Source organism: Saccostrea echinata, unplaced genomic scaffold (genome assembly GCF_033153115.1).
Source record: "Saccostrea echinata isolate AGI-Se365-2 ecotype Australia unplaced genomic scaffold, CSIRO_AGI_Sech_v1 ptg000047l, whole genome shotgun sequence".
Lineage (NCBI taxonomy): Eukaryota > Metazoa > Mollusca > Bivalvia > Ostreida > Ostreidae > Saccostrea > Saccostrea echinata.
The window spans coordinates 15,183,271-15,207,673 of NW_026889796.1; the positions used below are offsets into that span (position 1 = coordinate 15,183,271).

The 24,403-nt window shown below is 33.4% G+C and overlaps 1 protein-coding gene across 1 annotated transcript in view; it reads right to left on the reverse strand.

Annotated features, from left to right (window-relative positions):
• Positions 1-24,200, reverse strand: part of LOC133202523 (protein mono-ADP-ribosyltransferase PARP14-like) — a 45,434-nt gene extending 21,234 nt beyond the window's left edge. The window contains exons 1-11 of the mRNA XM_061338361.1: positions 24,185-24,200; positions 23,334-23,618; positions 18,147-18,431; positions 14,893-15,177; positions 13,415-13,702; positions 13,057-13,338; positions 11,722-11,964; positions 11,267-11,503; positions 6,556-8,298; positions 5,599-6,057; positions 3,720-3,802 (exon numbers count right to left, since the gene is read on the reverse strand). Of these exons, the coding sequence (XP_061194345.1) occupies positions 3,720-3,802; positions 5,599-6,057; positions 6,556-8,298; positions 11,267-11,503; positions 11,722-11,964; positions 13,057-13,338; positions 13,415-13,702; positions 14,893-15,177; positions 18,147-18,431; positions 23,334-23,618; positions 24,185-24,200 (4,206 nt within the window). The remainder of the gene's footprint in view (positions 1-3,719; positions 3,803-5,598; positions 6,058-6,555; positions 8,299-11,266; positions 11,504-11,721; positions 11,965-13,056; positions 13,339-13,414; positions 13,703-14,892; positions 15,178-18,146; positions 18,432-23,333; positions 23,619-24,184) is intronic.
• Positions 24,201-24,403: the final 203 nt, after the last annotated feature.

A 24,403-nucleotide genomic window follows, 5' to 3' on the forward strand; every position in this document is an offset into this window, starting at 1 on the left:
AGTATAAAAGATATTTTTTTAGTTGGAAAATAAAAATGTTTATTCTTATTTGATAACAAATCAGAGAAAACTTCTGACTTATAGAATGAATTAAAGCGATTGTAACATCCATTCATATATGTATCTCCGCGTCAAGACGATTTCATGTAAAGTAATAAAAAAAATTAATTACAAAGGTCAGTGGACGTTTTGCATTTATACCCTCGTATTTTAAATGTTTAATACAATAATATATTATGTGTCATTTCTATTTTTCATGATGATTTATTGAACAGACTTCTACATGTATCTGTAGATGGCCGTGATTATACTCAGACAAGATAATACAAAGACACATATTCATATTATTTGTTATAAATTCAATTTTCAGAACTTGATATTTAAGTAATATTATCAAACAGACAAATGAGAGAGAGAGAGAGAGAGAGAGAGAGAGAGAGAGAGAGATTCCGTTTCAGCCCCCCCTTCCTTCCTTTCAGGCTTCACTAAATGTTTGCACCTATATCAAACAATAACTCTGATATTTTTTTCTAAATATATTAGACAGTGAAAGTAACTCTTTTTTTTTTTATCAACAAATCATATCCATCTGTTTGACAGTATTACTCGTTTTTATTTTCCTGCTTCAAGTTCACACGAAGTCCACGTGCTTGTCCTGTCAATCAAAATCATTCGACACTGTGCAGATGTGAAAGTTTCGTCACATCGAAGACGAAGTGCGAGTATTTCCAACAAGTTATAACATTCATTTTTATCATTTCTAGATTTGATACCAACATTTGAATAATTAGTGAATAAAATATATTGGGCATTAACACTTGAATTTGAAACATACTCTCTGCCAATTTCAAATACCACCGCCGACACGTGTACATTTTGAACTACTATTGTTTTGTGACTTTTTTAGATGCATGTTTGTTTTGAGACTGAAATTTTTGTTCTAAAAAAGACCTTAACTTTTTTTTAACAGGTTAATTAAAATTTTCTGGAAATACAGTACTGACTAAGTAACCGATTTAGCGGAAAAGGGGGGGGGGTTTATTAATTATATCGAATAGCAAACATATAAAGTTACGGTGAAGAAAGATTTTTTCTCTATAACTATAGACTTTACATACGTGTATTATAGTAGCGAATATTCTGTAGTGCATTACATTTTAAATAAATATTTCCTTTAAACACACTATCAATTTAGTTCGCTCCAAAGATAATAAATTAACAGGATATCCGCAGTACTATGTATAACTCTCAGAACTAGTTCTATCATATTTTCTGTAGTAATTGAATAAAAAAAACGCGTTAGAAATAAATATTTTCGTAATTTTGCTGCGTAATTATTTGACTTGGATAATTATATCTCCATTAACGATTTGTCGTCTTTAACAAAACATCAAAATGTTGCAGTGCTTGAAGTATTTGCACATTGGCCTTAGTTAAATTTAATATTTCAGCATCGTTCTACATAGGTACAGGATGTGCTTATAACAACATTTTTTTTCCCAGAGTAATTTAATAAATAACCTAATAGCTAAGTTAGAATAATAAAAATATATATATTAGATTTTTCCCCCATGAAATAATGATTCTTCAAACACGATATGTTAGTATTAAATTAAAAAAATCTGTAACTCCTTACCTACAAAAAGATAAGTCCTTTCACTTGGGAGTTCCGAATGGCAATGACCACTGAACGATAGGTGAACGGTGAACGCAAGGTGAACGCAAAGTGAACGGAACGAAGAGCGAACGCTGAACGCTTTGTGAACGGTGAACGCGAGCGCACGGTGAACGGTGAACGCAAAACTGTGAACGGAGAGCGAACGGTGAACGCACGGTGAACGAACGGTGAACGAACGGTGAGCGAACGGAAAAATGGGAAAGTAGAACGTTTCAGGGACTGTATCTACACTGCCTTAGTTAAGCTTCCACAAAAGTTGAAGCTTTTCAGATCCAATGATTCTTGAGAAGACTTTAAAGATTTTTCCTGTATGGTTGAATTTAAAAACTTGATCCCTTTTTGTGGCCCCGCCCACCTTAGGGGCATAATCTTACCAATTTTTAATTATAATTTACTCTACCTTAGGATGCTTAAAAGAGAACATGCTTAAAAAGGACATGTTTTGAAAAATGTAGAATCTATACTAACTTAGGAAGCTTCCACTTCAGTTTCAGCTTTTCTAGCTCAAAGGTCCTTGAGAAAAAGATTTTTTTTTTTTTTTTTTAAAAATCATCTCCTACTGTGGCCCCACCTAACGCATGGGAGCCATAATTTGAAAAAATGAAATTCTACACTACGTCAACTCTATTCCATCTAATTTATAAATTTCAGTTTTCCCGGTCTGGTGGTTCTTGAGAATCAGATTTTTAGTGACCTCAGCCTTTTACTTTTCTTGATTATCTACCCTCAGAAAGGGATTTCCCTTTTATTTTAACAATTTGTAATCCCCTTATCCCTGGAATACCATCTTTGGTTAAATGTTGCCGAGTGGTTCTTGAGAAGAAGTTAAAAATATAAAATGTTTGCAAAAGACAGGACAGACAGCTAGACGGGCGCCGGACAACGGGTGATCAGGAAAGCTCATCTGAGCATCTTAGATGATCTAAAATGAGTTGCCTGCTAGACGGATATTTCTGAAGACAAATTGCACTTTGAATATATGTAGAATTCATTTTCAACTTTGGTAATTAACGAATTGATACGAATTTTGTAATTTCAATACGGAACTTTGTGCGCATTGAAAGTATACCAACGAGCACCTCACTCTAAAGATACCCATATTAAAAGTATCACCAAACAACACCTAGCCCCATTATGAGGTCTTTACGCTTAACCCGGGGATATTTTGCTTTATTTTGGTACTGAGAGAAGTAGCTCATTTTGATGATTTTCATGAACTCAACGAATGAATAAAATCGAAGGAAGTATTTTTGCACCCCTTTGACATTTTTGTGCAGCATTTAGAATAAATCTTATATTAAATTATATTGAAATGCATATGGTGTAACAATATTTAGCAGTCTTAGACTTTATACATGCAAGTCAAAATTTTAGTTGCTAATAAAATTTTCAGTTGACAGTTGAAGGGGTACTACAAAAAATTTCCTGACAAGCAAAAAAAAAAAAGGTCATCAACTACCAAAAATTCCTTGACAAGCAAAAAAAAAGGAAGGTCATCAGATGTTTCAATTGAGGGGGCACAAGCATATAGTATCTAAGTTTACTATAGTAATCTATGTATTGGCAATATTATTGGGGGGCACGACCTCCTGTGCCCCCCCCCCTCCCCGGTTCCTACGGCCATGTAAACTCATATTTGAAAATTCAAATTTAGATATCTAAAAAAACAACATTCTTTAAAACAATTCAGAGAATCTGTGTCCCCCGCTTAGGGAAAAAAGAAAGAGCAAGCGCGGATGTAGAGGGAGGGTGGGAGGGGGTGTTCCAGACTATTGATAAAAAAATGACTATAAATTAAAAAAAATTACCCATAAAAACAACGGTTTGGGACACCCTGAGAGGGGCGGGGAGATAGGGAGTTATGGTATATTGCAAAAGCTCAACAGCTTTTTGAGTTATCGCCCAGAAACGAAAGTGTAACACAGAGACAGAATTTATGAATTTATTACCTTGAGCTTTGACCTTTTGACTTGAAAATCAACAGGGGTCTTCTTTAGGCCTTATATAGACAGTGGCTTTAATTGAATAATTGCGTATTTACCTTTCTTTGAGCCATTTGACCTTTCACTAATTTGACACGTATGCCTCCTGTTTTAAATTCGGTATCATGTGATTGAGTTTGTCCTGAAATTGAAATCAGTTTTAAAGACTGCGTATACAATTTACAAGCAAAATTATCGATACAAGCTCAAGATTCTAAATGATTGAAATAACAGTTTATTGTCTGAATTGTCTTTTTTCCAAATGTTTCAGATATGAACTCACCCTTCGCATCCTTTCAGGAGAATATTCAAACTCTTATTTAAAAAATATTAAAAAAGATATTAATTCCTCCAGGGAAGCAATACTGAATTCCTACATTATTCAATAGAACGCATTAAATCTATATCAGAGAGGTGTAAAGTGTTTTGATATGTGAATTCTAGCTTAAATGTTCTTAGAATGGAAGGGTTTAAATAAACTTAAAGAAAAAAGTGTTGTTTTGAAAAGAAAATTTTTCAAAAAATATTTATTTATATGATATCGTCTTAAAATACACAATGCATAAAGTTTCAGGAATTGCTGACAACAATCTAGAACTGTAAAAAATGAACTAATAATCCCGCTGGGGTTTTTTTTTCAGAAAAAGGACAAAGTACTTTATGGATCTAAGAGGTGTTCACAATCTGTTTGAACAATTTCTTAAATGAGGCGAGCTATATATTGACAAACAAGATGATGAAACAAGATTATCAAAAGTCTTGCTTAAAGACACCATTTTGCAAGTTCTATGGCCATTATTTACACATTGAATTTTTTTTATGTTTTCTCGATCATGACAAGGAGAATAAAACACAAGTCATCCAGGAACTACATGTATATATTTTAATTTGACTATAAATTGTTATTAAGAGAGTTAGAAACCAGATGTTTGTATCCCCTGTCCATATTCGAAGACATAAATAACAACCGCTTGATGAGAGATGTTCTAACAACTCCCCGCATTTAAGTCACTAAATCATCTTAAAATACCTACATCCACTGAATATTATCTCCTTTATTTCTTAAGAAAACCATTGCTGTTTATCAGTCAGTGAACACCACGAAGCATACTACCTCTACAGATTTCAAGAGCAGTGGCTCTTCCAAATATTAAACTTACAATGACATTAATATTATATAATACAATATTTAATCTTCTTAATCCTACTTTAACTGATTATTCGTCTAGATATAAATATGAACAATAAAATGGCTTTCTTTATTATATAATTAGTAATTATATATATAATTATTTAATTTTTTGCAATAGTTGCAACATTAATTTCCGTACTTACAAACAAAGAAAGCATTTTATTGTTTAACTGAATGCATATCATATTTATTACTTCAAAGGGACGAATGGGTTAACGTTTACACTATCTGCTGTTTGATGCACTTGTAGTACAATATGCCATATATATTTCTGTCATTGCTATTCAAATCAAAGATTTTTTTTTAAATTTGTTACATTGCTGTATATTTTGGGAGGAAAGTGTGTAATTTTATTGCAACATTTTTAATAAGGTTACTGCGTGACTCATAGATTTGTGGGGACTACAAGAGATTTTCTACCATGATTTTATTTAAAATATTTGTTGATTTTTTTTTTAGGTTAAATAACCTTGTTTTAAGCTGCAATTCACATATTCTACAGATGTACCAATTGGCAAGTTCTTGATTCGATGTCTTAAATCTATATGAACCAAAATGGCTTAGTCAATAATCCATGGAATAATATCCAAGAAAAGGTCCAGACAAAATCACGTTTACAGACAGACTGGCATGCTGATTCCAATATAGGCCCCTAAGTTTTTGTTTGCAGGGTTATAATAAAAACTTGTCATTATGCCTTTGAAGGGGGAAAATAAACTTTATTTATTTAAAGAAATTTTTCCTACCGTCTTGAAAGTGTGCGTGCGCGCTGTCACCCACATTTTGAATCTTCCCCTTAAACTCTTGCTTCACTGCCTCGTTGAAATATTTAACAGTTTCTTCCCGCACGTCACACAAAATTATTTCTTCAATGGTGGATCCCTTTCTGTTTTTTAAGTATGATTTCATTGCTTTGACAATGACAGAAGTGGCTTGGTTAACAGGGTAGCCAAATATGCCAGTGCATAAACCAGGTATTGCAATCGAGTTGTAACCCATTTTTTCTGTTTCTGTCAATGCCGATTCAACACAGTCTGTCAGGCGTTCACTCTCTTGATTCATTCCACCTCTCCAAGTCGGACCACAAGCATGGACGATCATTTTACAGGACAGTTGTCCTGCCTTTGAGCAGAAAGTGTCTCCCTCAAAAAGCTTTCCTTTCCTTCTCACATAGTCTGAACATTCTATTTGAATTTCATTACCACCTAAAGATAAATTGAGAATTTTTTATTACTTCGAGATTATTTTTAAAAGCGTAGATTAAAATTTGAACGCAAATTATAATTATATTAAAAGATTCCCTTTTTCTCTTAAAAAGGAGCCTTTTTTCAATGTTTATATTTAAAATTACCAGATCAAGTAGTCTTATAATTCCCTTGAAGAGTCTACTGTATATATGGAGCACATAATTATTTTCTGAAAATTATACTATTATACTTTTCATGATCTTTGTCTTAACTTTAAGCGCTTGAAATTTTATTTTTTACGTAAATTTGCAGCAATATATCAAAATAACTGTAAATTAATGCACAAATATTAACAAATCAGCTACAGTGAAATTTTACAATTGAAACAAACACTTGATGTATTTTCTAAGAAGTTGACAGTTTATAAAATCCAGTTATTGTATATAATTTTAAGTTAATCTTTTCCGTTCAAACCAATAATTGTGTTAATATATGTGTATTTATCGTCTTTTTTACCTTTTGTAACAATGACCCCCGCTAGTCCCCCCTGATGATAAAGTTCTGAGTTAGCAGCATTAACAATCACGTCGACAGGAAGAGCAGTCAAGTCACCAGAATGAACTTTAATACTGACACCTTCTTTAGTCAAATATCCAGTCATTCTTTTATTTGAATCTTGTTTCTGTTTTGAATTAGAGGTGGCGGTCCAAAAATTCGACAAATCTGTAGATCCGTCCTCGCCAATTTGAATGTAGCATTTGTGATTCTTTTGGACCTCAGAGATTTTGCTTTTGCCTGATGAACTTTTTAAGTGTTTGGCAATTCCTGGCCTCTCCAATTTTTGTTTTTTCCATTGGATCCCCTTCAAAAAATCCTCAATATTTTTCTTAGCTCGATTGAGCCCCTTTTGAGTCCCCTCAATATCGATTTTGTTATTATTCTTCTTTATTCGGACTTGCTGTTCTTTCAAGCTTTCAGAAATCTGTTCAAGTTTGCCTGCGTGGTGGAGTTCCATAAATTTAGAAAGACTTGGAGGAATGTCCATTGTATCGCTAATTATAGTATTGTCACGAAGGAAGTCCTCTACAAATTCTCTTGCGAGACCCACGTATTCGCTCACTGTAACAATAACTATTTTTCTTTGGTCAGCTTCTGTGATTATCTGGAGAAGACCTTCAAAATCTTGGGAACTTTCTAACTTTTTCACTTGTTTCTTCCATTTTTCTGAATTTAAGAGATAGACAGAGTCTGTTTGAACATCAATGGGGGATTCTGCAATATAATTCTTCACCAGGTGTGCTGCTTCAACGGCTTTGTCATCGGAAAAGGCATAAAACATCAATTCGTCTTTTTGGAATTCAAAACAGCTCAAATTTTTCTTATTTTTCAGCTCCTTTGAAATTCTCGCGTAAACCTCGTTCCTACTTAAAAACTCTTGCCTGTTTTTTGAAAATTTTCCAGCAGAAGCCTGGCACATCTGTTGACATTTCTCAAGTACTGATAGTTTTGCTTTGCTAACATCTGAATATAGACCATCAAAGGTAACACTTTTGTCCTGAATATCTAGAGTAACTTTCATATTTGGGAATTCTTTTTCTGTAGCTTCTGTAAAATTGTCATTGCTAAGTAGCAGAAGCTGATAGCGCTTCAACGGTACTCTTTCTTTCACTAGTTTTTTCTTTAGCTGAATCTCATCTACCACTTTAGATATGGTTAGTCTAACCTCGCTCTTTACACCCTCAAACAATTTTTCATACCCCACTATAACAATTGTAAAATTGCTTTTTTCTGTTATAATTCCTACTTTCCTGGGATCAGGAACATTCAGTTTTTGAATTTCTTCTAGGCTTTTCTGCCAAGCTTCCTGCAAGACGTTTACGGCTTCAACATGTAGAACCTCTAGCAACTTCTTTATGACATCCACCATGTGATCTTTCCATGTTTTTGCCAATTTCCGGCAATCTTTTACTTCTTTACTTAAAGTGCATTCCACAGTTAATTCTGTGGCTGCTTTGCTTGGCCATTTTATTTTGCCATGGTTTGATTCTGCCTGCTTATCAAAGACTTTTCTGTACTCCTCCGAACTTAGGACAAATTTCATCTTTCTTAAGTTAAGGTTTTTTACAACCAATGGTTCAACTGGCCTAAACTTTGGTCCTTCCTCAGGGTTAAATGGTGGCCCAAGACACTCATAAAATGTATGTACCGTCAGCTTCATATTTTCTAGCATATGGCCTTTCTGACAAACCCTGTCACACACTAAAAATAAAAATAACAAAACTATGCTTTTTTATCTAAGATATATCAAGCATACCCATATCCCGTTAAAGGACTCTTAAGAAAATTTCACTTTTATGAAAAAATTATCTTTGACCTTGTTTATTTAAAATACTGCTGTGACGTCATAGGCGACAATTCAGTAACAGAGAGATGAGAGCCTGTATAATTTTAACGCAGTTTTCAACGACAAACGGATCATAATTACAAAAATTGGTGGAAAAAATTCTTAACGTAATTTTAAATTACCATTGAAATATGAACTAGTTCTAATTTAAAGTATTATGACTGATAAAAACAAAAATAGTAATGCGTCGAGAAACTTGCTAAATTACAACTGTCAGGGCATGTCTATTTTTATCTTTGTCATGAATAAAGAAGAAAAGACAATAAACTAAGATCCCATCACCTTTTCAAACTGCAGACATAATTTCAATTAACCCCTCCCCCCTGCAACCTTTTGATTTAATTCAACAATTATTCACTCGCTCATTTACAATGAGCAAAGTTCTATAAAGTAGGCAAATACGTGTTACAAGACGACAAATCGAATTGTATTGTGAAGGAGAGTTTCTTTGTTTACGCAGTTTCTCTCTCGCTATCGTTGCTGTTTTCGTCGCTGTTAAGAGGTTAATTTGCCCGATTTTGCGGATTTTCTCCTCAGACAATTCAAACATATAAGGCTAGAACTCAAACTTCATATCAAAAAATTCAGCGATTTGGTCGTCCATAATTTACGTACAATAACCAGTTTGTATCGCTTATATTTTATTTAGTAAGCTTATCAGACATTGTCGCTTTTGACGTTACACTGTCAAGTAATCGCTCTCAAATTAACTTGAATTTTTAATTTAAGGATTTTTATTTTAATCAATAAATACTTAATTACCACAGTAAAAATACAAAATATATAAACTGTGACATGAGGGAGGTAATGTGCATATTATTCCAAGTTATTGAGAAACATGCGATGTTTCCTTTAATTTCATATTGAATTGACTATTGAATCTCCGTTATGAAACTGATTGTAACATAGAGCATATGGTGTAACTTGTCGGGAATGGATGCTTAGTTCTCCATGACACCTGATCCCATCTTTGATGTTGCCTATGTTTGCTCTGCTCATGACTTGTATTGTTTTAATGGACGTTTGAGCTTTATAACTGTTCGTTATCAAAATATGTTTTTAATCCCAAAATGAATTTGATAGTTTTTAAAACTGCTTATAAAGTTTAAATAATGAAAGTTTAAGGAAAGCGTGTACAATTATTTGAATTATTTCGCATTTCACATTCTTTCCTAACTTTCCATTTCGATTTTCACAAGATGCTTTTTAGCTGCATTTGATAGTGTATCCGATTTGCTAAAAGTTATATCAACGATGTCTCCCAATTGATCCAATATACAAGAGAATGTTCTATTTGCAAACAATTTTTAAAACGAAACAAGCTATTGTCAAACAATTTAATGAAACAAGAATATCAACAATCTCGTTTAAAGTCATCATTTCGCAAGTTCTATGGTCGATACAATAATCTTGTCATCAAGTACAATCTATCATTAAGGCGAATATTGATTGATGTTCTAATTATTAGGCCATTATTTACACATTGAATTGTCTACGGAATTTTCCGTTGTCCGATCATGACAAGGAGCATACGGCCGATGTGACCGTTCGACAGGAGATGCGAACTCCTCCACGGTACCTGATTCTAGCTCTGTTGTTTTAAGAGGTCCGTGTTTGATCTGCTCCCAATTTGTATTGTTTCAATGGACTCTTGAGTTTGATAACTGTTCGTAATCTCCATATTTCAAAAATGAATTTTGAAAATTTTATATTATAACAAGATCAATTTATTAGCCCTTGCTTTCGTAGGATTGCCAAATTAATATGGCTGATTAACTTTTTTGCCAGTTATTTATTTATTCATTTATTTATTTATTTATTTATTTATTTATTTTGAATTTTTCATCCCCACAACCCTTTCCACATTTAAAAAAAGAAGGCTTTTAACAGACATGAAAAATAATAGCATTCATACCTGAATACACATGTATAAATTGTTAAATAAGTTATCTATTTATTGATGAATTAATTTAAACGATTCTAAACAGTTTGATAACTATTAAAAATATTAATTTAAAAAAGAGTATTCATAATGACACGATTGATATAAACTTTGTCGCACAATTTTATTTACTTATGTATCGAGCACAGTTGATTTAAAAATGATTTATTGAGAAATCAGTAAAAGAACAAGAAGTAGGGTTCATTTTCATTTTTTTTTTTAACAGCAAAGGTTGCTTTACCTTTTTCAGAGTTAAATTAATTTACGTTTACCTTTTTTTATTGCGTGATGAATTGTATCTTGTTTAACGTCTCGTTCGAGAGTTTTTAACTTAAACGAAACGTTTCTATTTGCCAGTGAAAGCCTTCAAATTTACACATTTCCTCGGCACTGGAGGCCATTGAGCAGTACTAATGTGGGATCTTTATAGTGTCAATGCCTGCTGTGACATGGGGCCACGCTTTTTAAGGTCTAATCCGGAAGATTTACAACTTTCAAATCAAAATGCCGAGCACTTGGCATAGGAGCATTTCTTTCCTTTTTATTTTTATCGACTTAGGTTAGTCGCGGCCGGGGATTGAAACCCATCACTTTTTAACCAAGAGCCGAGCGCTCTACCAACTTAGATACCGTGACGACTTTGTTAAGCTTTCCTCCGATTGGGACATGTTTAATCATCCAAACCGGAGATATCCACCAAGAAAAGACGCCACTTAGACATGTTAATTTTATTTACAGGAATTTTTAAATATCTATCAATGTATAGTAATATTTTCCCTTCAATATTATATCTAGTTCTTTAAGTTTGTTTTGAATTTGAGTCTCATAAAATTGTAAATGTGCAAAGCCCTTGTAAATGTTTCTTTTTTGATTGTGCTGACCTGTGTGATCTTCAAAATACACCAAACAAGTGTCATCATCTTTGTTGATTTTGACTTCCGTAACTACACCTCCACCACTTCGTCTCTCATTGTCAAAGTAGAATTCTATTGTGCTCTCTGCTGTGTTCTCAGCGAATCCAGTCACAATTATGCAGTTAGAAATGGAAACTTTTTTCACACTCAAAAAGTGTTTTTCTAGAGGTTTCTTTTGACATATTTCCTCAAGTTTCAGAAAATCTGTATTTATAAAAGGATATGATTTCTCTTTCATTTTGGCAATGCTTCATCTTCCATAATACAAATTTTATTGATCTTAAAGATAAAACAGATGTCACTGATATACATGGTTCATATCTCCTTATTATATAGCTAATAAATAGTACATAATATTTTTCTTAAAATACTAAACAAGACAAATTAAAGGTTTCGGAAATTTTTTTTTTAATTGCAAAAACCTTTTATTTCCTGAAAAATGATTATTGCCATTTCCTGTTCTTGATCAAAAACTACTTCTTTGACATCTTCTCCAGTTCTGGCCTCCAAAAAATTTGTAAGTCCGTCCTTTGTTGTTCCTGTTTTGAAACCTGTGATGAGTACTCTGTCTGGATAAACTGGTATCGGCTTTGGAGGATGGTAAATCTTGACGTCCAAAATAACTCCATCAACTTTATGTTCCTGTTTCATAACTTCTTCAACATCTGAAAATAGAAAATATTAAATCACAGATTATTACTAGTTACGATAATTTTCATTCGAACTATCTATCTATCTATCTATCTATCTATCTATCTATATATATATATATATATATATATATATATATATATATATATATATATATATATATATATATATATAAAGCACAAAGACATTCACTTGTACAAGGATACCCACTTCCGCTCCAACCCAGGGTTGAATTCTACAGAGATCTACGGAATCTGTTTCGTTTCCTATCAGTACAGGAACAACATGATAGACCGCTCGGCCATCTAAGCAAGTCAAAAGACTTGCTTTCGATGCCGATGGAATTCTTGCGATGCTGTCCTATACTTCACGGTCATTGAGAATGGAAATGAGATTCAGTTATTTGAATATTAGTTTTATTAGACGTGGCGCAGTGGTTAGAGCGTGTGCTCTAGAGTCGCGAAGTAAGGAGTTGATCCTTACGTCGCGGGTTCGAATCCCACTGTGGGACGTAGAGACCGGTCCTTCGGATGAGACAGCATAAACCGAGGTCGCAGTAGGTGCTGGCACGAAAAAGATCCCTCACTGCTCAATGGCCGTAAGTGTCGAGTATAGGACAAAATTTGCAGCTCTTCACCGGCAAGTGGTGGCGTCTCCATATGAGTGAAATATTCTCAAGTGGGACGTTAAACAACATACAAACAAAACAGTTTTATTAGAGGATCGTTACCGATACACATTGTAATGGATCGTTTTTATTTATAAAGCACATTTTACAAAAACTCTTAAACTAACATAACTACCCTGAGTGAAGAGATATTAATATAGAAAGCACAAAGGAATTCACTTTTACAAGGATACCCACTTCCGCCCCAACCCGGGGTTGAACTCTCGACCTATTGAATCTGTCTCCGAACAGCGTGATTGACCAGCGTGATACACCGCTCGGCCATCTAGGCAAGTCAAAAAAAACTTGCTTCTGATGCCAATGGATTATATATATATATATATATATATATATATATATATATATATATATATATATATATATATATATATATATATATATATATATATTTGTGCATGAACATGTAATCCTTACTTACTTTTCTCATTTTCAAAAGTTATATAAAGGACTCCATCTTCCACTTCACCTTTGACGTCTTCCACGCCTCCACCTCCTGATTTTTTCTTGTTGTCAAAGTACAGTTCTATGTTCTCTCTTGACGTTGTTTCCTTCATACCCCTTACCTCAATGGTACACAAGGGACCCAAAGTATCCTCTTCTGCTTCTTTTTCTACACTCTTCCCATCCAAACGTACCTCTTCCACATAGATTTGTTTTTTATTGAACAAAAGTGGAATTCTTTGGAGGACACGTGATACAACTGGAATGGAAATCAAGCTGTCGAACACATTTTATTGATGAAATATGAAAACTGTCACATTATTATAAATACTTACCGTCAGCATCTTCAAACCAAACAATAGCACTGTCTGTATTTTTATTATACTCCACTTTAACCACTTCTCCACCTCCACTCATTTTACGATTTTCAAAAAATAGAAGTATTTGTTCTTCTGAAGTCCCTGGAGGTAATTTTGTTATTTTGATAGCCCCTCCCTGATACTGTTCCACTTCTGAGCTGTTTTCCACCTCCTCTTTACAAGGATGATATTCTTCTACATCTATTTTCTGTTTGTTTATCGTCAGTGGTGTGCCTGCGTGCTTCTGTAGCACACTTGTTACAACTAAAATACGGATGAATTATCATTTTGAATATATAATAATTTGCACATTGCTTGTTTTTTATCATCATTTTTATCATCATTTTCTCCTCTTGAACTATGCATAAAGTCACAATAATACAGTCGTACAAGAGAAGCTGACAATGATTAAGAATTTAAAGCTGACAGTCGACGACGTACGAAAATAGATAACAATCGTACCCTGACTGAATTAAATGACCACAGATAATGTTCCATACAAGATCTACCACACACATTTAACAAAAGGTCCATTAGTCATATCGCGTACTTGAGCATTTGGCTAGAAAAAAGAAAGTTCAAATTGAAGAATTCAATTATATAAATAGTCCCCCACACAGAGGAGGGGCCATGATTTGAACTAACTTCAATCTACACAACCTGGGAAGCTTACATATGAATATTAGTATTCATGCCTATGCTGTTCTTGAGAATATATATTTTTTTTAAATTCTAGGTTTTCCTTTGTAAAACGGCATTGTGACCCTCCTATAACCTGGGAGCATGATTTAAACAAAATTAAATTTACTCTTCCTAAAGATGCTTCTATAAAGATATGACCAATGACTTTGTGGTTCTTCACAATTTTTTTTGAAATTAAAATTTAAAAAGGTTTTCTCTAAATTTTAGGTCCATGTTTGCTCTTTTCCAAATTTTTATTTTTTCACTGGACTTTCGAGATTGCATACTGTTCGTTATCTTCATATTTCATTTTAAGATTCTTCATATATATACATCAATGTGAAAATATTTTGCCCCTTGTAGCCCAGCCCTACCCCCGGGGATAATGATTTGAACAAAATTGAATCTACATTGTGTTATAAAGATTTCACTTGAGTTTAATTTTTTTCTGACCCAGTAATTATTGATAATTTTTTTTTTAAAAGATGCCTTTAAATTTTCACTTATCGGAAGTATCTCCCCTTAAAATGGGTCGTGGCCCTTCATTTCAACAAACTACAAATTTGCTTCATCCAAAGATGTTTTGTGACATGTTTTGCTGAAATTTGCCCATTGGCCCTGGAGAAGATGTCGAAAATTTGAAAAGTTCACAGACGATACACGAAAAAAGCAACACCGGACACCTTTTAGAAAAACTCCATTTAGCTTTGATTCAGTTGAGCTTAAAAGGAATAATGTAAGATAACTTTGAATAACAAGAAAGGCCATCTTACCTTGAGCATCTTCAAACCAAACAATAGCAGTGTCTATATCCTCATCATACTCCACTTTTTCCACTTCTCCACCACCACTCTTCTTGTAATTTTCAAAGAAAAGAGCTATTTGTTCCTCTGAGATCCCTGTGGGTAGCTTTGTTACTTTTATTGTCCTTCCCTCATCCAGTCCTTCAAATTTTCTATCACTGTCTTCTTGAGGAGGATGATATTCCTCCACATCTATTTTTTGTTTGTTCATTGTCAGTGTTGAGCTCTCTTGTTTCTGTAGAACACTTGCTACAACTGAACACATGTATACTGAACTGAGTTAAAAGTCATTATGTTATAATAACAAAAATAAAAAGAGGTAAATGCTTTAATGATCGTCTGCAGATCATGAGTTTCTCAGGATTTTATCGCTTTAGCCACACCAAGGGCATAAAATTCTAGAGTCATTTGAGAGAATCTTTATGTTTACGAAAGACTCTTTAATTATCATCATATTCAAGAGCTTATCTCATTGTTGGCAAAATAAAGATTACATAGTATTCGGTTAAAAAACAATTTCAATTAAAAAATAATCAACTTATAATAAACTATAATCAAAATAATATGAGTTTTAATTTTTTAAAAGGAATACCTGCTAATATATAATCATGAATACAATTTATATATAATTATATAATAACACAAATACAAGTTTAAAATGCCCACACATTACGAAGATGAATCTGAAAGATGAAATGTTCTCTCAATTTATCACTTATTTACTTCTTTATACAGTGCACGTGGGAATAGCTCATATGATATCGTTTTCATATCAAAAAGTTGTGACATGATGGTTTCGGCTTAAAGTGATGAAGTCAAATAAAGTGAACTCACATATAAAAACTGTGTTAAACATGGGATAGCAATGTGTAAAACATTTGATAAAAGGAATCTCATTGGTTCGTGAATGAACATAATTTTTATTAAATCGTTGTTTGATTCTGATCCCTACACCAAAGCCGGGGAATAGAAAATAGATTACTCCTTGCATAAAAATCATATACAAGCACAAGCCATTGGATACTCTATGATCCCTTGGGCCTGAAAAGTGTACCTAGAGTACATGCATTTTCATTTCGATAGGGGCACTCAGCGGTTAATGTTGTGACTGATCGACAAGGGATGCCTAATCCTCCAAGCATATGATACCTACTATGATGTTTTAGAGGTCCGGTTTGCACGACTATCTTGTTTTGCTTAAATGGACTTTTGAGCTTATTACCGATCGTAATCTTTATATTTCATCTATTGCGTTTTCAACACACAAAAGAAATCGCTCAATAGATACGCCAGAGTGGCTATCGGTTAAAACAGATGTCTTTATCTTTCTTTAGCCTCCGTTTTCATTTCGAAATTTTACTGATTTTAGACGCTTATGACCAACTTACAACTAAACTGTATGTCAAGATATGACTATCAAATCGGCTTTTCAAATGCTAACTTCTTAAATGTATTTATACAGTAATATTCCAGTATCGCCTGGATTTTAGTCTCTTATTTATTTGATACGCTAGAGCATGCTTTGAGTACCATCAACTTTAAAACAGAGACAGGATATTGACAAACAAGAGGATGTTGCAGGGCTCAACGGTCTAAATCAAAGCATTTCGAAAGTTCTTAGGTCATTCTAATGACCTTATAAGCAAACACATTAATTTTTTTTAATTTGTAAGGTTATTTATTTTGTAAATTTTATAATATACACAAATTTTAACAATCCATGAAAGTCATAAATGGTGCCATTGAAGGCTCCAAAATGTATAAATGTTCGGACGAATTCAATATATGTTTCGACAAATAATGTAATAAATCTGACAAGTTTGTTCCTCGTTCGGACAAACAAGATATTTGTGTGAAAAAAGTTCTGCATTCGGACAAATTATATACACTTAAGAAAGGTACATTGATTTTTTTTTTTATCGAATTGTTAACTCAAACTGGATATTTGCTTAGACAACAGCGAATTATATGTTTGATCGAACACATTTGATTTCTTTTCTTTATACAAAATTTATCATTCCTCTGATTAAAAAAATCCAGGAAATCAAAAATATTACATGTATTAATTACACTTTTATGGTTTCCATTTCTTTCTGGGGTTTCAAAAAAGATTAACTTGCAGTTTAGGTGACAATTACTTGCCTCTCCATTTTTTTTTTAAATTTAGGCCACATACAACAAGTACCATTGATAGTTAGAATAATGCTCGTTCTTTCGGTTTTAATAAAAATGAACCAAAAGTATCTAAATCATTATACATTTCTTCGTTTAAGATACGTATATACTTTGCTCTATGTCCAAAAATGCATGTATGTAAACTAAAAATCAATGAATTAAAAATACAGTCGCACAAATGCAACTTGATTAACCGGTAGATAGACATTTAGACATTATAAGCAATTCTCTCTCTCTCTCTCTCTCTCTCTCTCTCTCTCTCTCTCTCTCTCTGGGATATATAAAGATTTTTTTTAAATCATAAAACAAAAATTTGTTTGTCTAACTAAAATGAAAGCTTTTCCACATATTGTATATTGAGGTCGATTAATGTTGTCAAGCATAAAAAAAAAGATAATCGTATTCAAAAGATTTTATGGTACGAACATACATGTATCATTCCTGTATCCTCATTTTATGTATATCTCGGGTGAGCATTTTTGTCTACAGGCCTTAAAATTGTATAATTTTAATCATTTTATCTAAATGAAAAATACAAGTATATATATAGCTAACACACTCTATATACACTTTTAAAAGGGTCATTATTAAGTATGCATATTTTAAGGTGATGTAACTTTAAAGGCAAAAGGGCCATTTTTCGACGTCGAATAATAACTGGGGGGTCATTTTTCGACGTTGAAAAATGACCGGGAGTCATTTTTCAACAACGAAGAGACCCCCAGTCATTATTTTACGGGGGTCATTATTCGTCTTTACACAGACATGTTCTGTTTAGATGCATTAGCGAAAAGACGTGTTGTTATCCACGTGCTGGTGCGCTGTCACATGTGAACAACGCACCGGCGCGTTGTTTCTAACGCGCTGTTGCACTTTTGCAATTGGCCCTATCGGGACACCATAGATATCGGACTGTAAAAGGTAATTCGTTAGACTGCAAGAATGATATCTTAGCATTTCTTAAAGTTGGTATACATGAAGTACCCAGTATAGATGTTAAAAAAGAATAAATTAGCGAGAACTCTCAATGAAAAGAATGGTTATCTTACCTTGAGCATCTTCAAACCAAACAATAGCAGTGTTTGTATTCTCATCATACTCCACTTTTTCCACTTCTCCACCACCACTCTTCTTGTAATTTTCAAAGAAAAGAGCTATTTGTTCCTCTGAGATCCCTGTGGGTAGCTTTGTTACTTTAATTGTCCTTTTCTCATTCAGTCCTTCAGATATTCCGTCACTGTCTTCTTGAGGAGGATGATATTCCTCCACCTCTATTTGCTGCTTGTTCATCATCAGCGGTGTGCTCTCGTGTTTCTGTAGAACACTTTTTACAACTGAAATATATACATGTTTAATTAACTTATGATCAAAATATATTTTTCTTAATATATATTTATTAGATATGCAGGTTCAATCAAAGGGTGTACGGCCGGGTTTCATTCCAATCAACCTGAGGACAAAAGCCGAAATAATTACATATCTTGTATAAAAATAAAATTATTGTACATAAAAATAATTGTTCTAAGCATTTTCAAATTCTGAAATATTTTTTTCTGCCATACTAAAAAATGAAAATATACCCTTAAATGTTTTATTTCTAAGAACGATAACTTTTTTCTTGTTTCCAGGGAAATTCAGTTCATCGCCAAATTCGCTATACCGCCATGATATCTAAATTCAAAAAAGGCGGTTTATCGAGAATTTCAGAGCCTCAAACTGCCTGAAATATATATATTTTTTTCATATAGAACTACACATCGGCATATACCCATTACTGACTTTACGACCGGCGAACGATACAAATAACTAAAGGTCATCCGATCGATTGACTCAAATGATATAAACTAAGTAATGTTACGCCAAACAGAGTTCTGTATGAAAAAATCAGACAGTTTAAGGCTTTTAGGGCCGAAAAATGTCTATTTTTTCATACAGAATTGTATGAGGCATATATCACACTACCCGGTAAAAACAGTTTACATCAGTTGAAGTAATGCCGTCAAAAAGGCTAGAATAAAAACTGCTCTTTTTTTTCCTTTCTTTTTTTTTGTAATTAGCTACATAACAATAGACTGAGTAATTTAATTGTTTTGACTGAAAGGGGGAGGGGGTAACTCAGATCAGTGTGTCCATTTATGATACATGCAACCTAAGGAATTATTTGGGGGCGGGTAGAAAGTAAAATGCATGCAGAAAAATATTGATTTGAACTGAACAACACAGAAAATACAGAAAAATATGTAGTCTTTGTGATTGAACGAAGTAGAGGGTGAACTTCATTTTCTATTAAAATGTGATCTGTATAAGAACTGTGGATATGATTTTCTAACAAATACTGGAATTTCAAATATACATAATAATAATTTAAATGTTCCATTTAAGTATATATTCATTCATATACCACGTCAAACTGCGACTTTCATAAACATGTATAATGCAAATTATATGAGACATAGAAAATCACACGTATGTAACAAATAGATATATATAATTATACATATATAGATGCATATACTGCCGATGGGCCGAGTGTTGTATATATATGCTTATTTGTATAATGATTGTAAAATTAATGCATACACAATTAATGTATTATGTATACAAATTAATGTATGTCACTATAATAAAAACATTTACCTACGTACTAAAGATGCTGATGTTACGAGGGTTAATCAAAAATTAATGTCAAAACTGCTTTAAAGTTTCTGATAATCGAACGTTATGGACAAAATTGTACATACAAAGGTTGTTCGCAAAGCTCGCGGACCATGTCAATCTTCGAGAAATTTAAAATGAGCACAATATCATATATAAAAAAAATATTTATTTTGTTGATGTGTGAAGCTTCATTCCATGTGATTTAGAAGAAGTCAAGTTATTTAATTTTAAAATCAACATGTTTTGTAATCACGGAGCAAACTCAAAAACATTGCAACGTCAAGAACATAGCGTCAAATTTTTTCAAAAATATTATCCCTGTACATTTCACGTAGTATGGCCCAATACCAGTGCACTCATTAATAACGTTGAACTCTATAACGTGAAATATATTTTGAAAACAATTGATGAAGTAGGCTAGCATAACTTTGTTTGTCAATGTTATTTTTTTTTTTTAAATGTGTAACCGTGCTTTTACAAGATCAGCAACTTTGAATCGCCTAAGTCTTACCATGACCTTACTAACTTTTAAAAGTTTTTGATAAGATTTTTACAGAATGATAATCCGTTTTCTCACAGATCGTCCTCGTCTGAGACAGAGCCTCTAGAATTCAAATACCGCATGTACACACAAATGCATGATTCGCTTTTGACATATTTTTCTGCTTCCTCGGGCATTTTTAGAGTTTTTTTTCTATAGAGTTTTTCAGAGTACAACACAAATTTGTATCGCTATAAACTGCTGCTCCGTGACGTTCTACGACGTCTTTTCTTTTTTCAATAAGTACCGCCTTACTTCTATAACTGATTTCTTTCCAAAGAAACAAAATGTTGTCATTATTTGGAATATGAAACGATGCAACAATTTTTAAATTTGAACGTCTAGGATTATTCCGTTTTTGCCCATTTTACAAAGGATATGACAACAGACATTATGTAATGTTTGTATTGATTGTAAATTACGAAATTTTGACCTACTCTGCGACCGGATTTTAGCATTTTTAACTTTAAGTAAGTTTGAAATATTTTTAAAACTATAAGTACACGTCATTTAAATTTATTGTTGTAACATTTCTTCAAAATTTTAATATAATACATGTAATTATGACGTAAAGTAAAAAAAGTTATGACAATAGTCCACGAACAACTGTCAGAACAACCCTAATACCACTTTCTATTATGTGTTTTGTCGTCGTGGCGCAGTGGTAGTCTAGAGCGTTTTCCCTAACGTCGCGGAGTATTGATTTGATCCTTGCGTCGTGAGATCGAATCCCACTGCGGGACGCGGAGACCGGTAGTGTGGATGAGACCGTATAATCCGAGTTCCAGTGTTGCAGTAGGTGCTGGCACGAAAAAGATCTCTCACTGCTGCTCAAAGACCTCACCGGTTAGAACGGTACATTCGGGGTGGCGGCAATGCGTGACTCGGGGTGGCGGCACCGAGGCGAAGAAAACATCAACACGGTGATTAAACCTGAATTTTTTTCATATGTTTAGACGTGTTAGATCAAAAAATTGTATTCTACGGAAGAGAGCAAATATCAACCTACCTCTGACCGTTTAAAGCAGCCTATGAGAGTGCTCCGTTTTCTCAAACACTCCTCCTCACTTTTCGGGGTATCAACGTTTTCGACTTTTGACACAATATTCTGTTTCAAAATTGACCTCAGAAGGGTTTTTTCCCTTATATCTTGAACAGTAATAAAGTAAAACGATAGAATAAACTTCAATCCTACTTTATAAGTTAATATATTTTACTAATTAAGCCAATTTAGGCTTCAAACTCGATGCGACGCTCGGGGTGGCGGTTTCTGTGTCTTGCGGGGTGGCAGCATGTCTGAGAAATAGGACATTAATTAATTCAAGGTTGATTGTTCGTTCACTCACTCCTTAGTTGAAATGTTGAAAAGATTGATAAGAAACGTGAAATGTCTTTGCATCTGAAACACTGACGTTTAAAAAGATGTATGGAATATAACTGAAAATTTTAAGACAATGTCAAAATAATAGAGGCATACGGGGACGATCATTTCATTCTGAAAAGGGGGGGGGGCTGGCAGATTTTGGAAATGAATAATCTTTTCTCGACTGGGCAAGGAAATAAATAATCTGTCCTTCAATAGTTCTAGCTAGAGACCCCCCCCCCCTCCACACGAAATAGAGTTTTGGACTTTGGTGTTTTCCTTTTTTTTTCTTAAAGATAACTTTTGATCTTTTAAGATTTTAGAGCAGCTTTGACATTAATTTGGATCAACACTCGTGTATGAATTTCTAATTACAGACATTGAGAATAACCTTATAAAAGACTGCATGTGTAATGAATGATTCTCGATAGTGCCCAGAATAAAAACTCTTGACTTTACGATTAAAAATGACAGATTTACTAGCCGACACCCTTTGATTATAAGTATTTAACCCAGCTGGTATGACATTTTTAAAACCTTTTAACAATAAAGGTAAACTTTGCATAAATTTTGATAAGTAAATTACAAGTTCAGGGGCATCATGTATGAATCACTGCTTGTTGCAAATGTGTATTTGATTTTAATCTTTCAATTTCAAATTCTGCATGATTAATACATATTATTTCCTATGTACAGTAGCTGGTAACACAAGCTTTGATTGGTTACAAAGTCGGGTGTAAATTTCCGTACACCCAACTTGAGCCAGGCGTAAACAATGTGACATCGAAATGCATAGTTTCTCTATATGATAAAAAGCAAATAACACGAATCTTATCGATAGCCTATCGATAGCTTGAAACACAGTTGATTGGACTTGTTTACAAAGAATTATTTGGGTACTTAGGAAATAAATTCGTTATTCAGGTCCAATCAAGGGTGTACGGGGATTTACCCGGGCTGTATTCCATACACGCTTCGGCCTTCGACCTCAAGGTGTATGGAATAAAACCTGGTATAAATCCTCGTACACCCTTGATTGGACCTGGACAACTAATAATATTCGATTTTGATAGATAAGTGAACGTTTAATGTTAAACTTTGATATTTGCTAAATAATCACTTAATTTTTTATTTCTTTTGTTCTCACTGGTATCGGATGGTCATATGTGAATTTTTTAACTCCATCAACAATTGAATGATATCACAAAATTTGATATTTTTGACATGATGTAAACAGTATACATAATAAAAAAGGAATAATGTAACCCTAAATCCAATGAAAACAAAGGTCATCTTTCCTTGAGCATTTTCAAACCAAACAATAGCAGTGTTTGCTGTGTTGAGATCAAGGAGTAAAGAAGAATTTTAAGGATTCAATTTTAATTTTGATGGTTTGGGAAACACACAACAGGGTCCAGGGAGAAAGATCATAAACATGCATAACTTTTGTTCCCTTTTACCGAAATATGCTATATAGAAAAAATTGTTTCAGTTGTACAAGAAATAAACTGAAAATGATTACATGTAAGACTATAACTGATGGACGATGATGGACAATATATCGTATAACAATAGGTCAACAGCTAATTTTTCTATACATGATCTCTCCAGAGCATATGTTTAAAAAAGGAGTGACGTAGCCATAACTTCCACTAAAAATAAAGATCATATTACCTTGAGCCTCTTCAAACCAAACAATAGCAGTGTTTGTATTCTCATCATACTCCACTTTTTCCACTTCTCCACCACCACTCTTCTTGTAATTTTCAAAGAAAAGAGCTATTTGTTCCTCTGAGATCCCTGTGGGTAGCTTTGTTACTTTAATTGTCCTTTTCTCATTCAGTCCTTCAGATATTCCGTCACTGTCTTCTTGAGGAGGATGATATTCCTCCACCTCTATTTGCTGCTTGTTCATCATCAGAGGTGTGCTCTCGTGTTTCTGTAGAACACGTTTTACAACTGAAATATATGCAAATGTTTAAATAACTTATGCTCAAAGTATACATTTTAGCGTGCTTATCATGCAGTGCTCTCTCTCTCTCTCTCTCTCTCATGTATATATATATATATATATATATATATATATATATATATATATATATATATATATATATATATATATATATATATATATATATATATATATATATATATATATATATATATATATATATATGGAATGGCAATCGAATACAGAATCGCTAATCGGTTAACCGCAAAACGTTTCGACCGATTAGTCGGTTAATCGTATCAAAATATACATTTTAGGACATTTTTTTCAAGTAGCTCAATTCATATACACAAGAAGACTTAAAAACGTTAGATGTTAAAAACATTCTGGTTATCTTGACCGGGAAACTACATGTACATATATTTTATTTCAATTTCACTAAACAAGAAAAAATTAAGAAGAGGCCCATGGGCCACATCGCTCACCTGAGCACATTGGCTAGGCAAAAGCACAAATCAGTTCAGTATTGAAAAGCTTACCCGGGGGGGGGGGGGGGGCTTGAATTCTAAACTACCTGGTGATGCTTCCATGTCAATATAACAAATGGCTTTGTTGTACTTGAGAAGTTTAAAAAAAAATTTTTCCCATATATTCCTTTGTAAAAATTCGATCCCCCATTGTGGTTCCTCCCTATCCCAGGGGTCATCATTTGAACTTGAATCTACACTACCTGAGGATGCTTCCATATCAATATGACTAAACATAGCTTTCCTGTTCTTGAGAAGAAATATTT